Source organism: Ovis canadensis, chromosome 3 (assembly GCF_042477335.2).
Source record: "Ovis canadensis isolate MfBH-ARS-UI-01 breed Bighorn chromosome 3, ARS-UI_OviCan_v2, whole genome shotgun sequence".
Taxonomy (NCBI): Eukaryota; Metazoa; Chordata; class Mammalia; order Artiodactyla; family Bovidae; genus Ovis; species Ovis canadensis.
This window is the reverse complement of record NC_091247.1, coordinates 169,351,521-169,369,470: the sequence shown is the minus strand read 5'-3', so window position 1 is coordinate 169,369,470 and position 17,950 is coordinate 169,351,521. Positions and strand designations below refer to the sequence as shown.

Sequence of the window (17,950 nt, the reverse complement as noted above, 5' to 3'; positions counted from 1 at the left end):
TCTCCCGTGTCGCTGGAGCACACTTCCCAGGGCATACAAATTGGTGGGAGTGGGGGGAGCAGTAAAAGAATCCTGCCTGTAACTGCAAGTAGGAAAGTTCCTGTGACATCAATCTGACCCAGAATGGGGGACAATATGGGTTCAGTGTGCCACTGTGCACACTGCCCTGGCAGTTCGGCAGACTGACCCCACCTCGGACCAACTACCAAGCTCAGGGAGGACTGAAGTGCTACAGGCTGTCCTCCCCACCAGGAGCTGCTCTCTCCACACCTACCTCTCACTGTGCCCCCAGTGAAAGCAGATCCCCCACCACACCCAAGGTCCACTGTTTCCTACCTTGAGAGAACACCAAGTTACAAGACGATGTTCACCCTCAAACATCTGCAACCGAATGGACGAGTAGCTACCCTATACCTTGTCTCTGCCCACAAGACAGAGGGCCCCAAGCTAAAAACCAGCAGACAGGGGCATTTACAGCTTCTGGTGTATGGTGGAGAAGCTGGGAAGTCAATGCCCCAGCCACAAAGCCGGCTTTCCTGTCAGTGAGCTGGGTGTAAGGGAACAACTGGGACGACTCCCACCTATTCTCACTCTCAGAATCCCCCAAAGCATTTGCGTATGTGGTATGCACACACATACATTCTCTCAAACTAGTACACTCAGCCCCCTACCCTCTAGCTGTAACTTATTCAGGAAAAAGAAAGTTCTACTATAAATCACCAAGTAAAATTAAGAGCTAATAATTATTGAATGATTACAATATATGATAAGCAAACTATGCTCCTTACATAAATATGACAGTATCAGTTCTCACAGCAACCTTCACAATAAGGTTGCTATTGGCACAGAATTGAAGAGTCAAGGATGATTAAATAATTTGCCCAGGGTCTTGGAGCCAGTTGAGCTAGTGTGGCAGAACAAGGAATTATACTGAAGTAGTTGCTATACAATATTTCATTCTATTAACAGTGATATGAGAGATAGAAAAAGGCAGGGGTAACTGAGAAAGGAAAAGAAATAAAGAGAAAGCTGGAAGTACTTTAGGCTCAATGGAAGTCCAAAATCGCAAAACTTGGTATTTTTCAGTCCCTTTGGAAGGAAATATAAGAAGAGTGTGTTGACATGTTGCAAGAGAGGGGGACATTAGATTTTGGTGGCGTCCAATAATCAGAGATGAGTGATACTGTCAGGGGGTCCTCATGAAAGAGAACAGGGAAAAACATTTATTATAGAATACATCCTTATATTCTTATTTTAGGTCTTTCCTTCCACCTGATCTGTTTCTCATGTCAGACATGACAACAGAACTCAACACCAAGAAGTGCTGTTATCCCCATCTTCCTTCCTTATAATAGCCCTCGCCCCCACAGAAGCTTCTAGCCTTGTATCTTCAGAAGTAAATTCCCAGGATTTGGGGTGGGGGGAAGGGCAGTTTATAGTGATGGTGGAGAAAAACAGAATGATCCTAGAGAACCATAAAAAGGTGCAGATTTACAGCGGAGGAAGCTGGCTCTCTCCCTATCTTTTATAGACTCCCTCATTAAGAGCTTCCAGGTATGCAGAGAATGTCAGCTTCAAAACAGGGAAAAGCAGCCTGGAGTTAGCCAACTACATCTGGATCCTGGATTAGCCATACTAAAGAGACTGGAAGATAGGAAGGAAGGGTACTTGGATCCCAGATAAAGAACTGCAAGGCTGGATGCCTGTTCTGCTTCTCAAAGGGCTTACTATTTTAGGACTGAATTAGTAAAAATCATAGGGATCCTGAACTAGTCATGCTCAGAAAAGTATATATGGAATGATTACAGTGAGACAGGAAGAGGAGGATTTGGTGATCAGACTTGGAGGTGAGACACTTCTGATCAACATAAGAACAGCTGCTGGAACAGGATGAAAAGGGCTAGTAAAAAACCCACATAAGCCTGATGAGCAATTCTGGGCTTCCCTGGTAGCTCAGCTGGTAAAGAATCCACCTGCAATCCAAGAAACCTGAATTTTATCCCTGGGTTGGGAAGATTCCCTGGAAAAGGGAACGGCTACTCACTCCAGTATTTTGGCCTGGAAAATTCCAGGGACTGTAGAGTCCATGGAGTTGCAAAGTCAGACATGACTGAGCGACTTTCATACATAGCTGTGTCAAAAATATGGGGAAAGTGAGTTAAGTATGGAGAAAAATGATTAGGCTTCAGGAAGAGAATCCTGGGGACAGGGGATGGGGTGCAGAGTCTGAATACCTTTCTGGAACATTACAGAGGATAAGGAGACAAAGTGAAGAAAACTTCTGAAGGACTTACCGCTCCACTCTTCTTTATGAGCATCTGCTCTATTCTTTTACCTCTTATTTTGGGTAGAAAACCCTTACTGAATCTATAATCTCTGTAAAGATACAAAACTGAACTAATTCTCTCTGTGGTTCCGTTTTCAGAGAGTAAAAGAGGAAAAGCTAGCTTTAGGATCAGGGCCTAAAGAAAAGGGAAGCAGACAGTAGAGTCCAAGAGAGAAGAGGAGGAAGTTTACTCAACCTTCCCATTTGCACATTTCTCCAAAGTCTTAGAATGGGGCAAAATTCACAACAAATGGGCAGTCTTTACATTTGCTCCCCAAGACACCAGTTTTCCTAAAGCATCTAAACTTAGGTCCCTGTCCTCCAGGAACCAAAGAGACTTTGTGGAAAGAGGTTCTTGTTAGGAAGGTGATCAAACATCATTCTTCTATTAATTATAAAACCAGACAGAGGTGTTAGTAGAAACGGGAACAATGAATTAATTACACCACAGCAACATGAGATCTGGTCATGAAACCAAAGTCTTCAGGTAAGGTGCCAGGTTCTTAAGTTTTACTACCCAAACCCAAACAAACCCCAACCTTATATAGATGTATAGTACTAAAGATTAAAAGGAGAAACCCTATACCAACATGTCCAAAAAGATTAAGCATCAGGTCTCAGATCTACATGAAATTCAAATGCAAATAAGCAGCCCTGCTTAGGGAGAGCCAAATCCTAGTAGGAGGCTTGGCAAGGAAAATGGATTTTAGTAATATCCAAGAAAAACTGCCACCAAAACTGCAAAAGCATATTTCTGCAACAGAAGACAAACTAAACTAGCGTAGGGCTTGATCAGAAAATAGAAGGCTCTAGTCTACAGCTCATGTTCCCAACAATCTAGGCAATAATTTTTAACACCTCTGACATCCTGTCATACTCTGAATCCCTACATACTTTCTTCTAGTTCTAAGGGGTACCCGGCCAAACTGCTTTCCTGAACTGCATAACCAACAGGATTCCACATGTTGGCTTCAAAGGCAACCAGTTAAGTCACTCTTGAAATTAGGGCCTTTCTGGACTCCAGAATAGGCACTCTGCACTCCATTCCGTAATAGACTACTAATCTCTAACCCAAGTGTTCATATACTTTGCACCTTCTAAAACTTACACCATTGTATTTTATTCTAATGGGTCATTTCAACCTGTTGAAGCAAAGATTCACGGTGAAACTTGGCCTCTTCATGGAGAATAAAGAAGTAAAAGGATGCCTGTGAGTATGAGAGAAGGAAATAAATAGGCTTAAAGGCACATACTCAATCCTTTTCCTCGTTCTCTTTTCTAAAGGATAAAGGCATTATTGCTAATTCTCTATAATATTTGGTGAGTATCTCCTTATCTGGTCTAATCTGGCTCTAAGAACTCAAAGGAGCACCTGAGAAAACACATTGTTCTTTTTTCTATTTTTTTTTATTAACAAGCAAAATAATAATTAAAAAACAACAACACAACAACAAAACCCTTAAAGTTGGAACTGCAATAAGTCAAACTGCTGCTGGAGTTCACAGATGTACCCAGGGTACATGCTCCCTCATTGCAAGGCAGGACCTAGGCACATAACTGTGCATTTAGGTATATATGTGACCAGGAAGTCAAAGAGGTGGAAACCACTGGAGAACAGAAAGCATCAAAAGTTTTTCATCAGGCAATTCCAAAGCGCTCTGCTCTTTTCCTCTTCTTTGCCTATAAAGAAGCAAGAAGAAAAAAATTAGATTGCAAGACAACAGTGGCTCAGGTTCCTGGCTGCTTTAATCCAAATTCACACGGACTATCACAAGGTCCAAGAAGGAGGGAAGGCCACACTTAAACCGGCAGCCAGAGATTTAATGTCTAAATCTCTCCAGTTATCCACTTAGGGCAGTTTGGTGGAAGGTGGTGGGGGTTGTGGGGGAGGAAGAAGAAGAGAACAGTGCTAGAAAAGCCAAGATTCCAAAAGGAGAGAGGGCCACTCAGCTGTACAGCAAGTTAGCCTGGAAACAATGGATCCTTCAACAGGCTGGGGAAAGTCTTTCAGTAAGTGGGGAAATGGAAAATTTCAAAGGACAAAAGGCTGACCAACACTGTATCATGGAGAATGTGAAGCGGATGCCCTTCTGGGCAATTAGGCCCAATCAGCAACTATTTCTTAGGCCTCCAAATCCATAGAAAGACATATAAATCTTCAATGATAACAGAATAAATGAGGAGTGGGGGCCGCCCCAACATGGATCTCTTAAAGGAGTCAGTGTTGGAGAGAGGGCACAAAATGGGTAGAGGAAGAGAAAGATATTTTTCTTATGTAAGTGACTCACGAAACAGTACGAGTTCTCACTCTAACCACTATCCCCAGCAAAGAAGGGGCTTTCCCAAAATTCCATTCCCAGAGGTTTAATTTAGATTAAAAAGGAAAGCTGATAGTGATGAGCCTCTTCTGGGCTTTGTTGGCTTCCTGGTGTTCTGGTTCATCCCTAAAGGTCCCAACCGAGGAGTTACCATCACTATGCTGGTGATCTGTTCAGTATGCCGCTACCTCTTCTGGCTGATTGCAGTTCTGGCTCAACTCAACCCTCTCTTTAGACCATAGTTGAAAAATGAAACCATCTGGTACCTCAAGTATCACTGGCCTCGAGGAAGAAGACCTGTTTGCCAGTGCTCAGTCACTGAGGTCAGGAAGAGAACTCCTCTCGATGTAAAATCACCTCCATATCCAAGCTACCTTCCCTAACACAGCCACTTTGGCCATCAGCTGCCTTAAACGTTCACACAACATTTGAATATCTTATTTTACAATGCGGTATTTTTTTCCTGTTACCTTTTTTACACTTTGATGGATATGCCTATTTAATCTAAACTGTACTGTTTCTATAAAATGTTTATGCCCTCTTCCAAGATTGAAAGTGCTGTTTTTCTGAGAAATAACATTACTCTCTCCTTGGAATCTGTGGATTTGAAGATGGCTCCTGTCTGCTCACAACGTAAGAATCAGCAGTGGTTAAAACCTGTTGTATGACAGACTCTGGTGGGGCAGTCAGTAGGAGAACACGTTCAGAGGGAAAATCTGTCCCACCAGAATTATACCAATGTATTTAATATATTATACTATTGTCAGGATGGATTTCTTATTTCTGCCATCTTTTGGAATACATTAATTTTCTGCTTTCTAAGGGGAAAGAAAGAAAAGTTGAGTGGGCCTTCCCTGGTGGTCCAGTGGTTAAGGTTCCACGCTTCCAATGCAGTGGGCATAGGTTCAATCCCTAGTCAGGGAACTAAGACTCAACATCCTGTATGGTACATAGCCAAAAAAAAAAAAAAGTAGAGTGCATACAAGCCCAGCCCACTGCACCTGGATTACTGATACAATTCTCTGGAATCAAATTAAAGTCATCTGGTTCATATAAACTCCATTAGCCTCAAACATTACTACTCCCTTACAAACACTAACTCTCCCAATAAAAGCCATTATTCTTTTCTACTCAATGAAATCCTCATCTGCCCTATCTTGGAGGTCAAATGTACCAACTCAGTGAGCATGCCTGGTTTAACAATAGTTTTCTTAGCAAAGAGGGAGTGATTTTTTAAAATTAATTTACTGAAGGCAGCACAGTCTGTTGTTACATGCATGTACTTCTCTAGCTGTAGTGAGGAGGGGCTTCTCTCCAGCTGCAGTGCATGGGCTTTTCTCTGCAGAGGTTTCTCTTGGAGTGGATCGTGGGCTCTAGGCACGTGGGCTTCAGTTGTTGAGGTGCACCAGCTTAGTTGCTCTGTGGCATGTTGGGATCTTCCCAGATCAGGGATCAAACCCATGTCCCCTGAACTGGCAGGCAGATTCTTAACCACTGGACCACAAGGAAAGTCCCAAAGAGGGGGTAATTTTAACCAGAATTAAAACAAGTCTAAGTTTATTTCTAGCTCATCCTGGCAAGCCAGCAAGCAGGCAGACATTTACTTACAACAGGTAATGCTTTCTTTTGAATTAGCAGCACAAAGAATGCAAACTCTTAGTTTTTTCTTATTGAAGAATGTAAACTGATCTGATTCTGAAATTTTCACGGTTTATTACAAAACTGACTCTGATGTTTATTCATAGGGACCCTAAGATTTTGAGTGTGTAAGGTAACAGATTTAAAGAGGTCATCTCTAGAGATAGATGGAAAAAAATACATTTGGATTAAATGGAAGAAGCAACATTTCAAATTCCTCATCAGCTAAGAAGTTTCTATCATTATTTTAACTGTTCATGTACACCTTTGCTGACACCTGGTTTCTATTATAGATACTCTCAAACCAGCAAATGATTATTGTCCGTCAATGCCCTGAGCAGTCTGCCAGTGCTCGGTCTCAATGAATGTTACTCTAAAGAATGCCAGTATATGGATGTGTACGTCCTGACAAACAAAAGCCGTTCTTTCATTTTCACAAACCATTTGTAAAGAAAATGATAATAACAAGAAGTCTCATTTGATAACTTCCCCAGTGGTCCAGTGGTTACAGACTGTGCTTCCATTGCAGGGGGTGTGGGTTCAACCCCTGGTGAAGGAACTAAGATCCCACATGCAGTGCAATGCAGCCAAAAACAAATTAAAAAAAAAAAAAAGTCCCATTTGAGCCCAACTGTCCTATTTCAGAGGCAAGTTAGGCACATTGATATCTGTGTCTGGGTTGAATATGGTGGCATTAAATAATGAAAGAAATCTGCTTGGAGATTATTAAGAAATATCGCTACTTACTAAATAATTAACAATACGACAAACACTGTCAAACATTTTATGCAGAATCACTTCATGATTAAAATCCTGCTTCGAGGTACCTTTTACTATCCCCCCCTTCCAGATGATGAACCTGAGATTCAAAAAGTTACTATAACTTATACGTAATATATTGTAATACTAAGTGGCACGGTCACTTAACCAAGTTTACCTGATTCAAAATCTTGTGCTCTTTCCTACTAGGTTAACTGGCTCTAACAGTAAATTACTAAAGTATACTGCTGGAGTTCAGTAGGGTCACTTTATCCAGAAAACAGATATCAAGCAAAGAACCAAAAATCTTGTCATTTAGGCACCTAAGAAGTAGCAGGGAAATAAAACGTTTCTCCATTCTGTTTGTCTTCATTTTCCTTTCAAAGGCCCGGTGAAGCATTCCAGGTATATTTTACCTCTGTATCCTCTGTGGTTCCTGTTCCAGCTGAACTTGTGACAATCCCAAACCGCTCCTTCCTCTTTTTCAGCTTTTCGTCATCCTCTGACTGTTCAGGGACAAAGAAAAGGGTTGAAACAAGCTAGCCTCCGTTCACAAGATAAATACCAGTGAAATTATAATTTATTGATTATACGCTGGCCAACCTTGTGTTAGGAACTAAGGATCAAAGAAACAGAAAAAAACAGGAAACTGAACAAGCTAGCATATAGCATACTGTCCCTAGAATGACTAAAAACGGCAACCCACTCCAGTATTCTTGCCTGGGAAATCCCATAGACAGAGAAGTCAGGCGGGCTACAGTCCAGGGGGTCACAAAAGAGTCAGACACGACTTAGCGACTAAAACAACAATTCTCCTATAGCATTTTAAAGCTACTATTCATATCCAGCACTGTTCAATATCAGAATCTCATATATATTATATTCCCATCAGGACCTAAACTCTGCCACTTTATCCAACTTTAACAGTTATTTTTTTTCCTGTTCCACCTTCTTCTCATAGCCTGTCACCAGTAATCAAAAGCCCAGTCCTAAGATTAGAAACATCTAAAAGTAGGTGGCCTTCCTGGGTATTTCTTCACCCCTAAAAGCATATTCTAGAACTTAACATATCTAGACAAAGATCCTATCCTCTCAGATATCCCAGGAGACCCTCTACTCCATAGACACATAACATTCTCATCATGGGCCAGGACAGTTTCTTTGACCTTATTTACAAAAGGTAACCAAAGAAGGTAAGGTTAAAAGTGTTGAAACAAACTTTGAGCTTATGTGTGGTGCTTCAGAGCTGGATTAAAAAAAAAAAAAAAAAAAGCCTAAAAAAGTTCATATTCCTGCAGTATGTGTCTCTGAGTGTCCCAAAAACCAGAGTCAAAATGAAAGGCAACCAAGAGAGCTACAGAAACACAACAACTTTTAAAATACCTTTACTCTCAAGCCCAACAATGGAGTTGTCTTTGTTCCACTGAGGAACCTTCTCCTAGTCAAAAGCAAGGGAGCTAAACAGCTTTCTGTGTTCAATCTGTCTAACTAGCCCAGTTCTCTGAAAACAGTAGTCAGGACTACTTTCTCAGTCTTACTTTGGTTCTTTCAGCTTGAGAAACGTTCATTTTCTCCCTTGTGCTGTACCTGCCTTCTAGCAAGGAAGAGAGAAGCTAAGAAAAGTTGGTAGCTATTGAAGAACTGAAGAATCCTACACATGAGTTATCATCACTTAATCACAGTGTATTAGTAGAACAGAATACTGCCTACATATATTTGTCTGCCTTTTTCATTATAACCATCAGCAAATCCACAGTGGGCATATAATTAGTGTAATCTAAACTACTGTAAAACACTGGGCCAAGTTCGAAGGAAAAAAGTATTCTTGTCTTTAATAATCATAAATTAAAATAATCATGATTATATTATAGCCACTATTATTCGGGTGTGGGTGCTCACTATGTGCCAGGTACTATATGAAGTTCTTTACATGCAATATTTCATTTAGCTGTTTTAACAACCTTAAAGATAACAGGTACTATGACATACATAGTAGGTCATTTTATAGGTAAGAAATCTGAGGTTTAGAGAGATTTAACTTGCCCAAGTCTCACAAACAGTTAAGCAGCAGAGCCAGTAGTGGAACCCAAGCCATTTTACTCGAGAACCTACTTCTTAACTTTACCAAAACCTCAGGTATCTCACATAAGCATTTCTTTGGAAGAATAGTAGCAGAATGGAAGTAGTGCTTAATTTCCAAGGGAAGAAGGATCACGAGGACCCTTAGCTCAATGCTAAGATCACATCCCCTTTCTACCAACCAGATGCCTCTACTTCATAACCAGGAATCTAGGGAAAGGACTCTAATTAGTAGTCTCATACTTAACATTTTCTCAAAGGAACTTGTTTCTAATTTCGGTTAACTGGCTATTCCATATGTTGAACTGCATGAAAAGAATTAGGGGTTCCAATGAACACAGGCCTCACTATATTTTTCTTTACCAGAACCACTAGGAAGTTTTTCTTAATTTTATCTACCACTACTAAAAGTGAATAAGAGATATAAATGGAAATTTCAAAATGAGAATCTCTATAGAACATTGTAGATGAACAAACCATTTTATTAAGCCTCCAGGCCAAGCAGGAAACAGCTTTAGGGGAAATAAACCAGTCCATTCTAAACAAGATCAGTCCTGGGTGTTCTTTGGAAGGTTTGATGCTAGAGCTGAAACTCCAATACTCTGGCCACCTCATGTGAAGAGTTGACTCAGTGGAAAAGACTCTGATGCTGGGAGGGATTGCGGGCAGGAGAAGGGGACGACAGAGGATGAGATGGCTGGATGGCATCACTGGCTCGATGGACATGATTTTGGGTGAACTCCGGGAGTTGGCGATGGACAGGGAGGCCTGGTGTGCTACAATTCATAGGGTCACAAAGAGTCAGACACGACTGAACTGAACATAGCCTTTCTGGGCATAGGCAGGACTAGACCGTATCTTGTTGAACTACCACCACAGGATTTTTTCCAATCAATGCAGTGCTAGGGATACTTCAGGCTTCCCTAGTGGGTCAGCTGCAATGTGGGAGACCTGGGTTTAATCCCAGGATTGGGAAGAACCTCCAGAGAAGGGAACAGCTACCCACTCCAGTACTCCTGCCTGGAGAATTCCATGGGACTGTATAGTCCATGGGGTCGCAAAGAGTCACACGTGAAAGAGGGACTTTCACAATTCACAGGGATATTTCAGCAAGTTCAAATCACAGAGGGAGATATTACTGCTGAAACCTAGCTATTCTCTCAGCACAAACCATAGACCCATTCTCTTCACAAAGTCTGTGTCCAGTTGGAATGTGTGGGACATTTTTTCCTCTGGTTCTCTACTCTGGTATATCCCAGAATGGGAGTTTGACTTTTAAATTAAATTTCCTCCGTTTCTTTTTGAGCTCCAAGGTGAGGAAAGAATGAGGGAAGAAAAAAGAAGGGTGTGTGATGTTGAGCAGATATATTTCTCTAGCCACTAAGGCTAGTTATGGATTTTCCCTTGGGATCCCTTTTTTAATCCTTTGGTGCCTCTCCTGGAGATCCAGGCAGAGCATCTGCTCCAAATCTACCAGGGGCTTTAAGGTGAGGGGGTGGAATTCTAATTTCGGTTAACTGGCTATTCCATATGTTGAACTGCATGAAAAGAATTAGGGGTTCCAATGAACACAGGCCTCACTATATTTTTCTTTACCAGAACCACTAGGAAGTTTTTCTTAATTTTATCTACCACTACTAAAAGTGAATAAGAGATATAAATGGAAATTTCAAAATGAGAATCTCTATAGAACATTGTAGATGAACAAACCATTTTATTAAGCCTCCAGGCCAATTCTTTTCATGCAGTTCAACATATGGAATAGCCAGTTAACCGAAATTAGAAACAAGTTCATTCCCCTATGAACAGTCTGTACACACCTCATCCGCAGAGACCAGTGGGGGTTTTACTTATTTTGTGCATGCCTGCTCTTCCTTCCCTACCCAGTGCCCCTCAGCTCCCTTCCTAAAGCCTCTTTCCTCCTTGCGCTGCAGGGAAAGTGCACAACAGGCCCAGTAAATCAACACAGTTCTAATGATCTCTCTCACTTGACCCTTCTAGCGTGACGGTGTCACATGGCAACAAATGTACAATAAACTTCACTCCATCTTTAGCTCCTTGCTGACAGGTTTTGATTCGTGGGATGGTGAGACCCATCTGAGGGAAATTACATCTATCAAAATGCATCTCTCTCTGCATTCATCAGGCCAATGCTCCCCCAGGCCATGCTCAAGTGCATAAAAGGGGTGCATCTGCAGGCAGCTCAGTGTCATATGCATTTGCAAATCTTTCCCTTCTTCATCCCTCCCCTACTTCCCTCCCACAAACCTTCAACAACTAACAAATTCTTTTTCTTTCCAGGCATGCTCTTGAATAGTACTGAAGTCTGAAGCACCCTTATTTGCTATCAAGTGAAAACTCAAAACACAACTTGCATCCTAAGTCAGAAGACAAACGTGTCCTCACTGACTAAACACAGGCATTGGACTGATTGATCCACCTCACTTCCCCATTTTCTCATTCAAGACTTTTATTGGCCTGACGTCAATAACTTTAGCACACACGATCCTCACTCACATCTCCCAATAACTGCCTTGTTTTTCTTTTAAAAAGCTTGGAGATAAAAAAAAGAGAATTGTGTGAAAGAGGAGACAGCCCATATAAGCAGCAAAAGGCACTAAGTATGATATATATTCAATAAAGCCAAATGCTTTCATGAATCACTATCTGCATTTTCCATCATGGAATAAGATAGTTTCAAACTGAACTCTTTAGAAGACATCTTCAACTTTTCAAAATTCATTTTTCTTCCTGTTTCTCTTTCATATCTGGCAAATCCTTGGATAATCCTTGTACAATGGATATGAAAGACTGAGACATCCCAGATCACCCCAAGGTACAAATTATATCTGTGACAATGCTTAGTACATAGGAACTACCATATAGATACTCAATAAATGTTAGGCATTATTTCAACTGCTTCTTTCTGGTCCTTGAAACAAAGTTCGAGACCATCAGCAGCATTCTGAAGCTAACGTCCTTCTTCTACACTAGAAGTGAAGTCATCAGAAGCTATTAAAAGGTGGTCCAGTGGTTAAGAGTCCCATTCCAGTCCTAGTCCAAGAAGATCCCATGTGCCACAGGGCAACTAAGCTCATGCACCACAACTACTGAGCCCGAGCTCTAGGCCCTGCATGCTGCAGCTACTGAGCTCGTGTGCTGCAACTACTATAGCTGGTACACCTAGAGCCTGGGCTCCACAGCAAGAGAAACCCACACACTGCAACAAAAGTAGCCTCCACTTGTCACAGCTAGAGAAAGCTGGCACAGGGCAACAAAGACCCAGTGTAGACAATAAATAAATAAAAATTAGAAAAGAAAAAAAAAAGTTGTTAAGAATCAGACTCACTATCAACATGACAAAATAATTTCCTTTAGTTGCAAGGCAAATGATATTTGAACAGAGGATCAGAGTTAGGGTTAAGTGTAGCAGAACAGAACTCAGCAAAACCAGTCTTCTCCATCAGGTACTATTACATCTTCTCTTCCTGGGACCCTAAAAAAAGAAAATTTATGCTACCAGGCTTTACTGATTTCATCATCCCTAACAATTAATGACTACCAAAACAGATATCTATATAAAGTCAGGTCCAAGGGAACTGAGCAAGGATTTGACCTCTAACGCTATAGACCCAATTCCAGGTGCTCTCAAGGCCCTTGAGGAAATGCTTTCATAAATTACACATCAGTTTCTATCAACATCGTCAATAACACTGAAACTATAAAATTAAACCATTCATCCACTAGTCATTCAAATATCCACTGAGAGTCTACTTTGGGTCAGACAATGTTCTGGCATTGAGAATAAAAGATGAGTAAGGAAAAAAAAAGATCCTTAACCTCACAGGACTTATAAATTCACAACTGAGTGACTATAAAGATGTGTGCCGTTGTTCATTATATTACTGCACTGTGAGGATCCATGGGGAATTTTTCTTTCTGAATCCCAGGCCCATAATAATTACGCTTTTGATGAGCAACTTGTTAATTTTTATTTTGAACCCTGTTGCTGTTGTTTAGTTGCTAAGTCGCATCTGACTCTCTGCGATCCCATGGGCTGTAGCCCGCCAGGCTCCTGTGTCCATGGGATTTCCCAGGCAATACTGGAGTGGGTTGCCATTTCCTTCTCCAGGGGAGCTTCCCAACACAGGGACTGAACCCTCGCCTCCTGCACTGGCAGGCGAATTCTTTACCAGAGCCACAAGGGAAGCCCTGGTAATCACTGTAAACAAGTGTAATTTTGTTTTCTTCTTTGTACTGACTGCTATAAAATTTGGAGTAAAATGTATGGCCTGTCCCTGGCAAGTGGTTTTGAAAATATTTCTATTCAGAAAGGAGGGGCCAGAAGTATTGAGGTGAGAGAGAAACAGGAGATATCAAGAGATGGTGATCAGGGGAACTTTCCTGGTGGTCCAGTGGCTACTCTGCTCCTAATGCAGGGGGCCTTGGTTTGATCCCTGGTCAGGGCTCCCACATGCTGCAACTAAAGATTCAGCACGACACAACTTGGTGCAGCCAAATAAACAAATTCAAAAAAGGAGAAATGGTGATCAGGGAATTCCCTGGCAGTTCAGTGATTAGGACAGAGTGCTTTCACTGCTGAGGCCTGGGGGGTGGGGGTGGGGGCGGAAAAAAGAGAGAGAGAGAGATGGAGATCAAACACCCAGATCCTGAGTTGGAACTTAATAGATAAGATGAAATACAGTTAGTCACAGGGTTGTTACCGGTCCTTGAAGAATTCATTCCTCTCTAAATACAATGGGATTAATTTAGAAAAAAAAAAAAAACAAAAAAACCCCTCAATGTCCCAAGAAGGAAAAAGAAAGGCGAAGGAAGTACAAGGTTATAGCTAGAAGTTTATCATTTTTTAAAAATAATTTATTTATTCATTTATGACTGCAGGAGGTCTTTGTTACTGTGTGCAGGCTTTCTTTAGCTGTGGAGAGCAGGAGCTACTCTCCAGTTCCCGTGTGCGGGCTTCTCACTGCGCTGGCTTCTCCTGCTGAGGAGCACTGGCTCTAGGCTTCAGTAGTTGCAATTCCCAGGCTCTAGAGCTCAGGCTCAGTAGCTATGGCCCACAGGCTTAGTCGCCCCCACAGCATGCTGCATCTTTCCAGATCAGGGATTGAACCTGTGTCCTTTACATTGGCAAGTGGATTCTTAACCACTAGATCACCAGGGAAGTCCTAGAATTTTTAAATTAAGAGTTCCTGTCAATGTTTTCACGGTGTATATACCACAGCCAGAAATTAAGTCCCAAGTGGAGGACCAGCTGCAACAACTGGCAGCCTGAATATCATAGATGCTTTCTAAAGTGATTGCCTCTTTTTATGACAAAAAGTACCAAAGATAAAACCTCTACCCAAATGGAGTTCCAGCTCTATCTTCCAAACAAAACCCGTGTCTTCAAGATTCAAATTCCAGTGAACATTTTTCAAAACTTACTAATTTTATCCTGAATCCAATAAAGAATACTGTTTCAAATTTACTGTGTTGCTCTACCAAAAAGTGTCCATTCTGACTTAATTTAGCACCCCATGGGCTCTGTGTTAAAAGCATTCACCTTTTTCAATCTTATTACCGATGTCACTCTGGATCATAGAGAGAAACTAGGAGAAACAAAACAACAGTGACCCAAATATAACCCAGGCTTATGTAGGGAACCTGAACTCAGAAAATTCTAAAACACAAAGCAAGAGAACTTACTGAATTCAAATAAGAGATATCCTTACTACCCTGATAGGCAACCAAAATAATTAACCAAGCCAGGTATTTTTTTCTGGTCAGCTCACTCACATCATCCCTTCTTATACTGTGTATGAGAAGCAGAAATTCCAATCTAAATTCAGCCAGATATATCCTTACAAGTAGAAAGGGGCATTTCAGGGAAGCTGAGGTACTGCTGAGTTGGAATTGGCCCTTCTCCTATAGCTGTCTTAAAGACTGAGCTATTGTTCACATCCAACACTGTTCAAGGTAAGAGTCTCATGTATAGTCCCATCAGGACCTAAACCATGCCACTTTTTAAAAATCCTTCTTTAGCAGTTATTTTCTCAGAAGTCTTTTCCTTGGAGTGATGGAAAGGAGGCTGATAGTGAGCAATGAGGATCACAGTTTGCAAAAAACCCAAATAACTGCCTCTTTTTGTAAATGAATTACCACAGTAAGATGTTAACAGTTCTCAGGCCAATCCGATTTTCCAAGGGAATTTAAGGTAGGTGAAGGTGAAGTCGCTCAGTCCTGTCAGACTCTTTGCAACCTCATGGATTTCTCCGTCCATGGGATTCCCCAGGCAAGAATACTGGAGTGGGTTGCCATTTCCTTCTCAAGGGGATCTTCCCGACCCAGGGATTGAACCCGGGTCTCCTGCTTTGGAGGCAAACGCTTTAACCTCTGAGCCACCAGGGAAGCACCCCAATGTAAGGTAAGAGTAAGGCAAAAAGGAAAGCAGGAGCCTTTTGGTGACTTTCCTCACTTTCACTGCCATGTGACTGATGGCAGGATGAAAAGCAGAGCCTGGGGGCTTTCAGGCAATGGTAGATTAATAATGACATGGCCTTGACTTCCCAGAGGTAAAGGTTATGAAACACTCCAGGGTGAGTGGGCTTCTAATTTCATACTCAGAGTGAGTGACAGCAACTGATGGTTTTTCTCTCAGAAAACACTTCAATGCTTAAACACACAGCTGTCACCTCCCTGCCCCAGTTTCTGAGATTCATTTGAACATGTTTATTCCTGAGCCTTTATGCCAGTCAGTCCACAGAACTTGAGGTGGTCCTAAAGACCAATGCACAGAGCCTAAGCAGGACTAAAAGTGAAGGACTGGACTAGCAGAGGGAATGCCATGATCTTAGCACACACAGAGTAGAGAGATACTCCAATACTGCCTGCCACACACATACACAAAACACATCTCCCAATACTACAATCTTTCTTACTCTCAACAATCTTTTAGCTATTAAGATCAGAATCAACTTTCTAGGGCCAGAAGGGTGCCAAAAACTGTAAAGTTACACCAGAAGTAGAGATGACCAGGAACTTTATCTCCTTGTATCTTTACAGTATCTAAAGCCCCGGTAGAGCTCAGAACCAAATACTCTCCTGAGTCACCAGCTCCCATCACTTTTTCTCTTGTCCAAATCAAGCTTCTCCAACCCCCACTCTTCTCTAACCCCCGAGGAGGTCGTCTCGGTCTTGCTCTAGCTGACTGTAGGACAAAGCAAGGAACATGGAATAAATGAAGGCTTCACACTTGAGACCCCTGGAAGCCAAATTTCTATTAAAATCCCAACCTCCCTCACTTAAAAGTCAGGAAGCTGCTGCTCTTAAGTGATGCAGAGCTTGGCAGAAATGTCAAGAAGTCAGTAGAGGGAAGCTAAAAACTTCTGAGGGGAAGTGAATTCTGTCTTAACCAAAATACATGGAGAATGAAGGACAACAGTTACCTGAGCATTCAAAAATTTACAGTGAACACTAGGAAAACAGTTTCTTTTCACCGGAGATACTTTAAAAGACAGATTTCTGGCTTTACCCCAACTTAATAAATCTGAATCTCAAAAGGAAGAGCCTAGGGAACTGTAAGAGACCCCTGGTAACTGTTATATGCAGCAACAGTTGGGAGTAATTGCAAATAGCTTTGAGACTATACAGATCAACAAAACAAAGCAAACAAAAACTCCCCAATCTCCCAGCCCCATCAGCAAAACCTCACAAAACCAAATAAGGCGGCTAGTCCACTCCAAATTTTCCCCCAAAGTACTAGGGACCTTCCAAAAAAGCTTTTGCTTCCTACAAACAGGTTATCTCAGTTGCAGGAATGTGAAGGGAAAATGAAAGGAATCACAGCTGACTCTAAGAGACACGAGTCATGCTGCCCTCTTAGAACTGAAACAGAGGAGCAGACACTCTTACCAGTGCAGTTCCATACAGGAAGAACATGCCAAAACAAGATCAGGGAACACCTCAGGCATGTGGGGAAGAGAGAGAGGCCAACAGGTTCAGGCACACAAAGGTTTTGTTTTTGTTTTTTTCTATAGAACTGATACAGAGGAAGTTTCAATGAAGTGGAGAACAGACAGAACAGATGCTCTTGTCTTAAGACTCATGTTTTGCTTGTTCATTTAGAGCACTAAAGAGATCCATCATATAAAACCTCTCATCGTGCAGATCTGTTCATTTCCAGTTGCTCTTCCTCCTGAAACATTTCACACCCAAGCATGAACAGGACGGTAAAAATTCTAAAACTGCCTCCTCTACTCTATACCTCAATAAACTTCCCACCCAATAAATACTTTCTAATACCCAGACACCAAGCATTTCAAATATGATCTCCTTCTCAATAAGGTATCTTCACTGCTAGGGATTAATGCATTTCTATATCTGTCCCAACAATCTGCTCCGGGGATGAGAAGGTAATGGGTTAAAATATTATCTTTAAAAATATGAGAAAAGAGTAATAAAGGAAAGGGACGGGAGGAAAGAAGCTAACATTTTCTAAATCTTAACAAGGGACTTTCAGTTCAGTTCAGTTCAGTTCAGTCACTCAGTTGTGCCTGACTCTTTGCGACCCCATGAATCGCAGCACGCCAGGCCTCCCTGTCCATCACCAACTCCCGGGGTTCACTCAGACTCATGTCCATCGAGTCAGTGATGCCATCCAGCCGTCTCATCCTCTGTCATCCCCTTTTCCTCCTGCCCCCAATCCTTCCCAGCATCAGAGTCTTTTCCAATGAGTCAACTCTTCGCATGAGGTGGCCAAAGTACTGGAGTTTCAGCTTTAGTATCTTTCCTTCCAAAGAACACCCAGGACTGATCTCCTTTAGAATGGACT

The 17,950-nt window shown here is 41.8% G+C and overlaps 1 protein-coding gene across 2 annotated transcripts in view; it reads right to left on the bottom strand.

Annotated features, from left to right (window-relative positions):
• Positions 1 to 2,688: 2,688 nt before the first annotated feature.
• Positions 2,689 to 17,950, bottom strand: part of SARNP (SAP domain containing ribonucleoprotein) — a 49,780-nt gene continuing 34,518 nt past the window's right edge. For both annotated transcript variants that reach the window (XM_069585063.1, XM_069585062.1), the window contains 2 exons: positions 7,458 to 7,547; positions 2,689 to 4,006 (listed from right to left, as the gene is read on the bottom strand). In XM_069585063.1, coding sequence (XP_069441164.1) covers positions 3,965 to 4,006; positions 7,458 to 7,547 — 132 coding nt within the window. In that variant the 3' untranslated portion in view covers positions 2,689 to 3,964. The remainder of the gene's footprint in view (positions 4,007 to 7,457; positions 7,548 to 17,950) is intronic.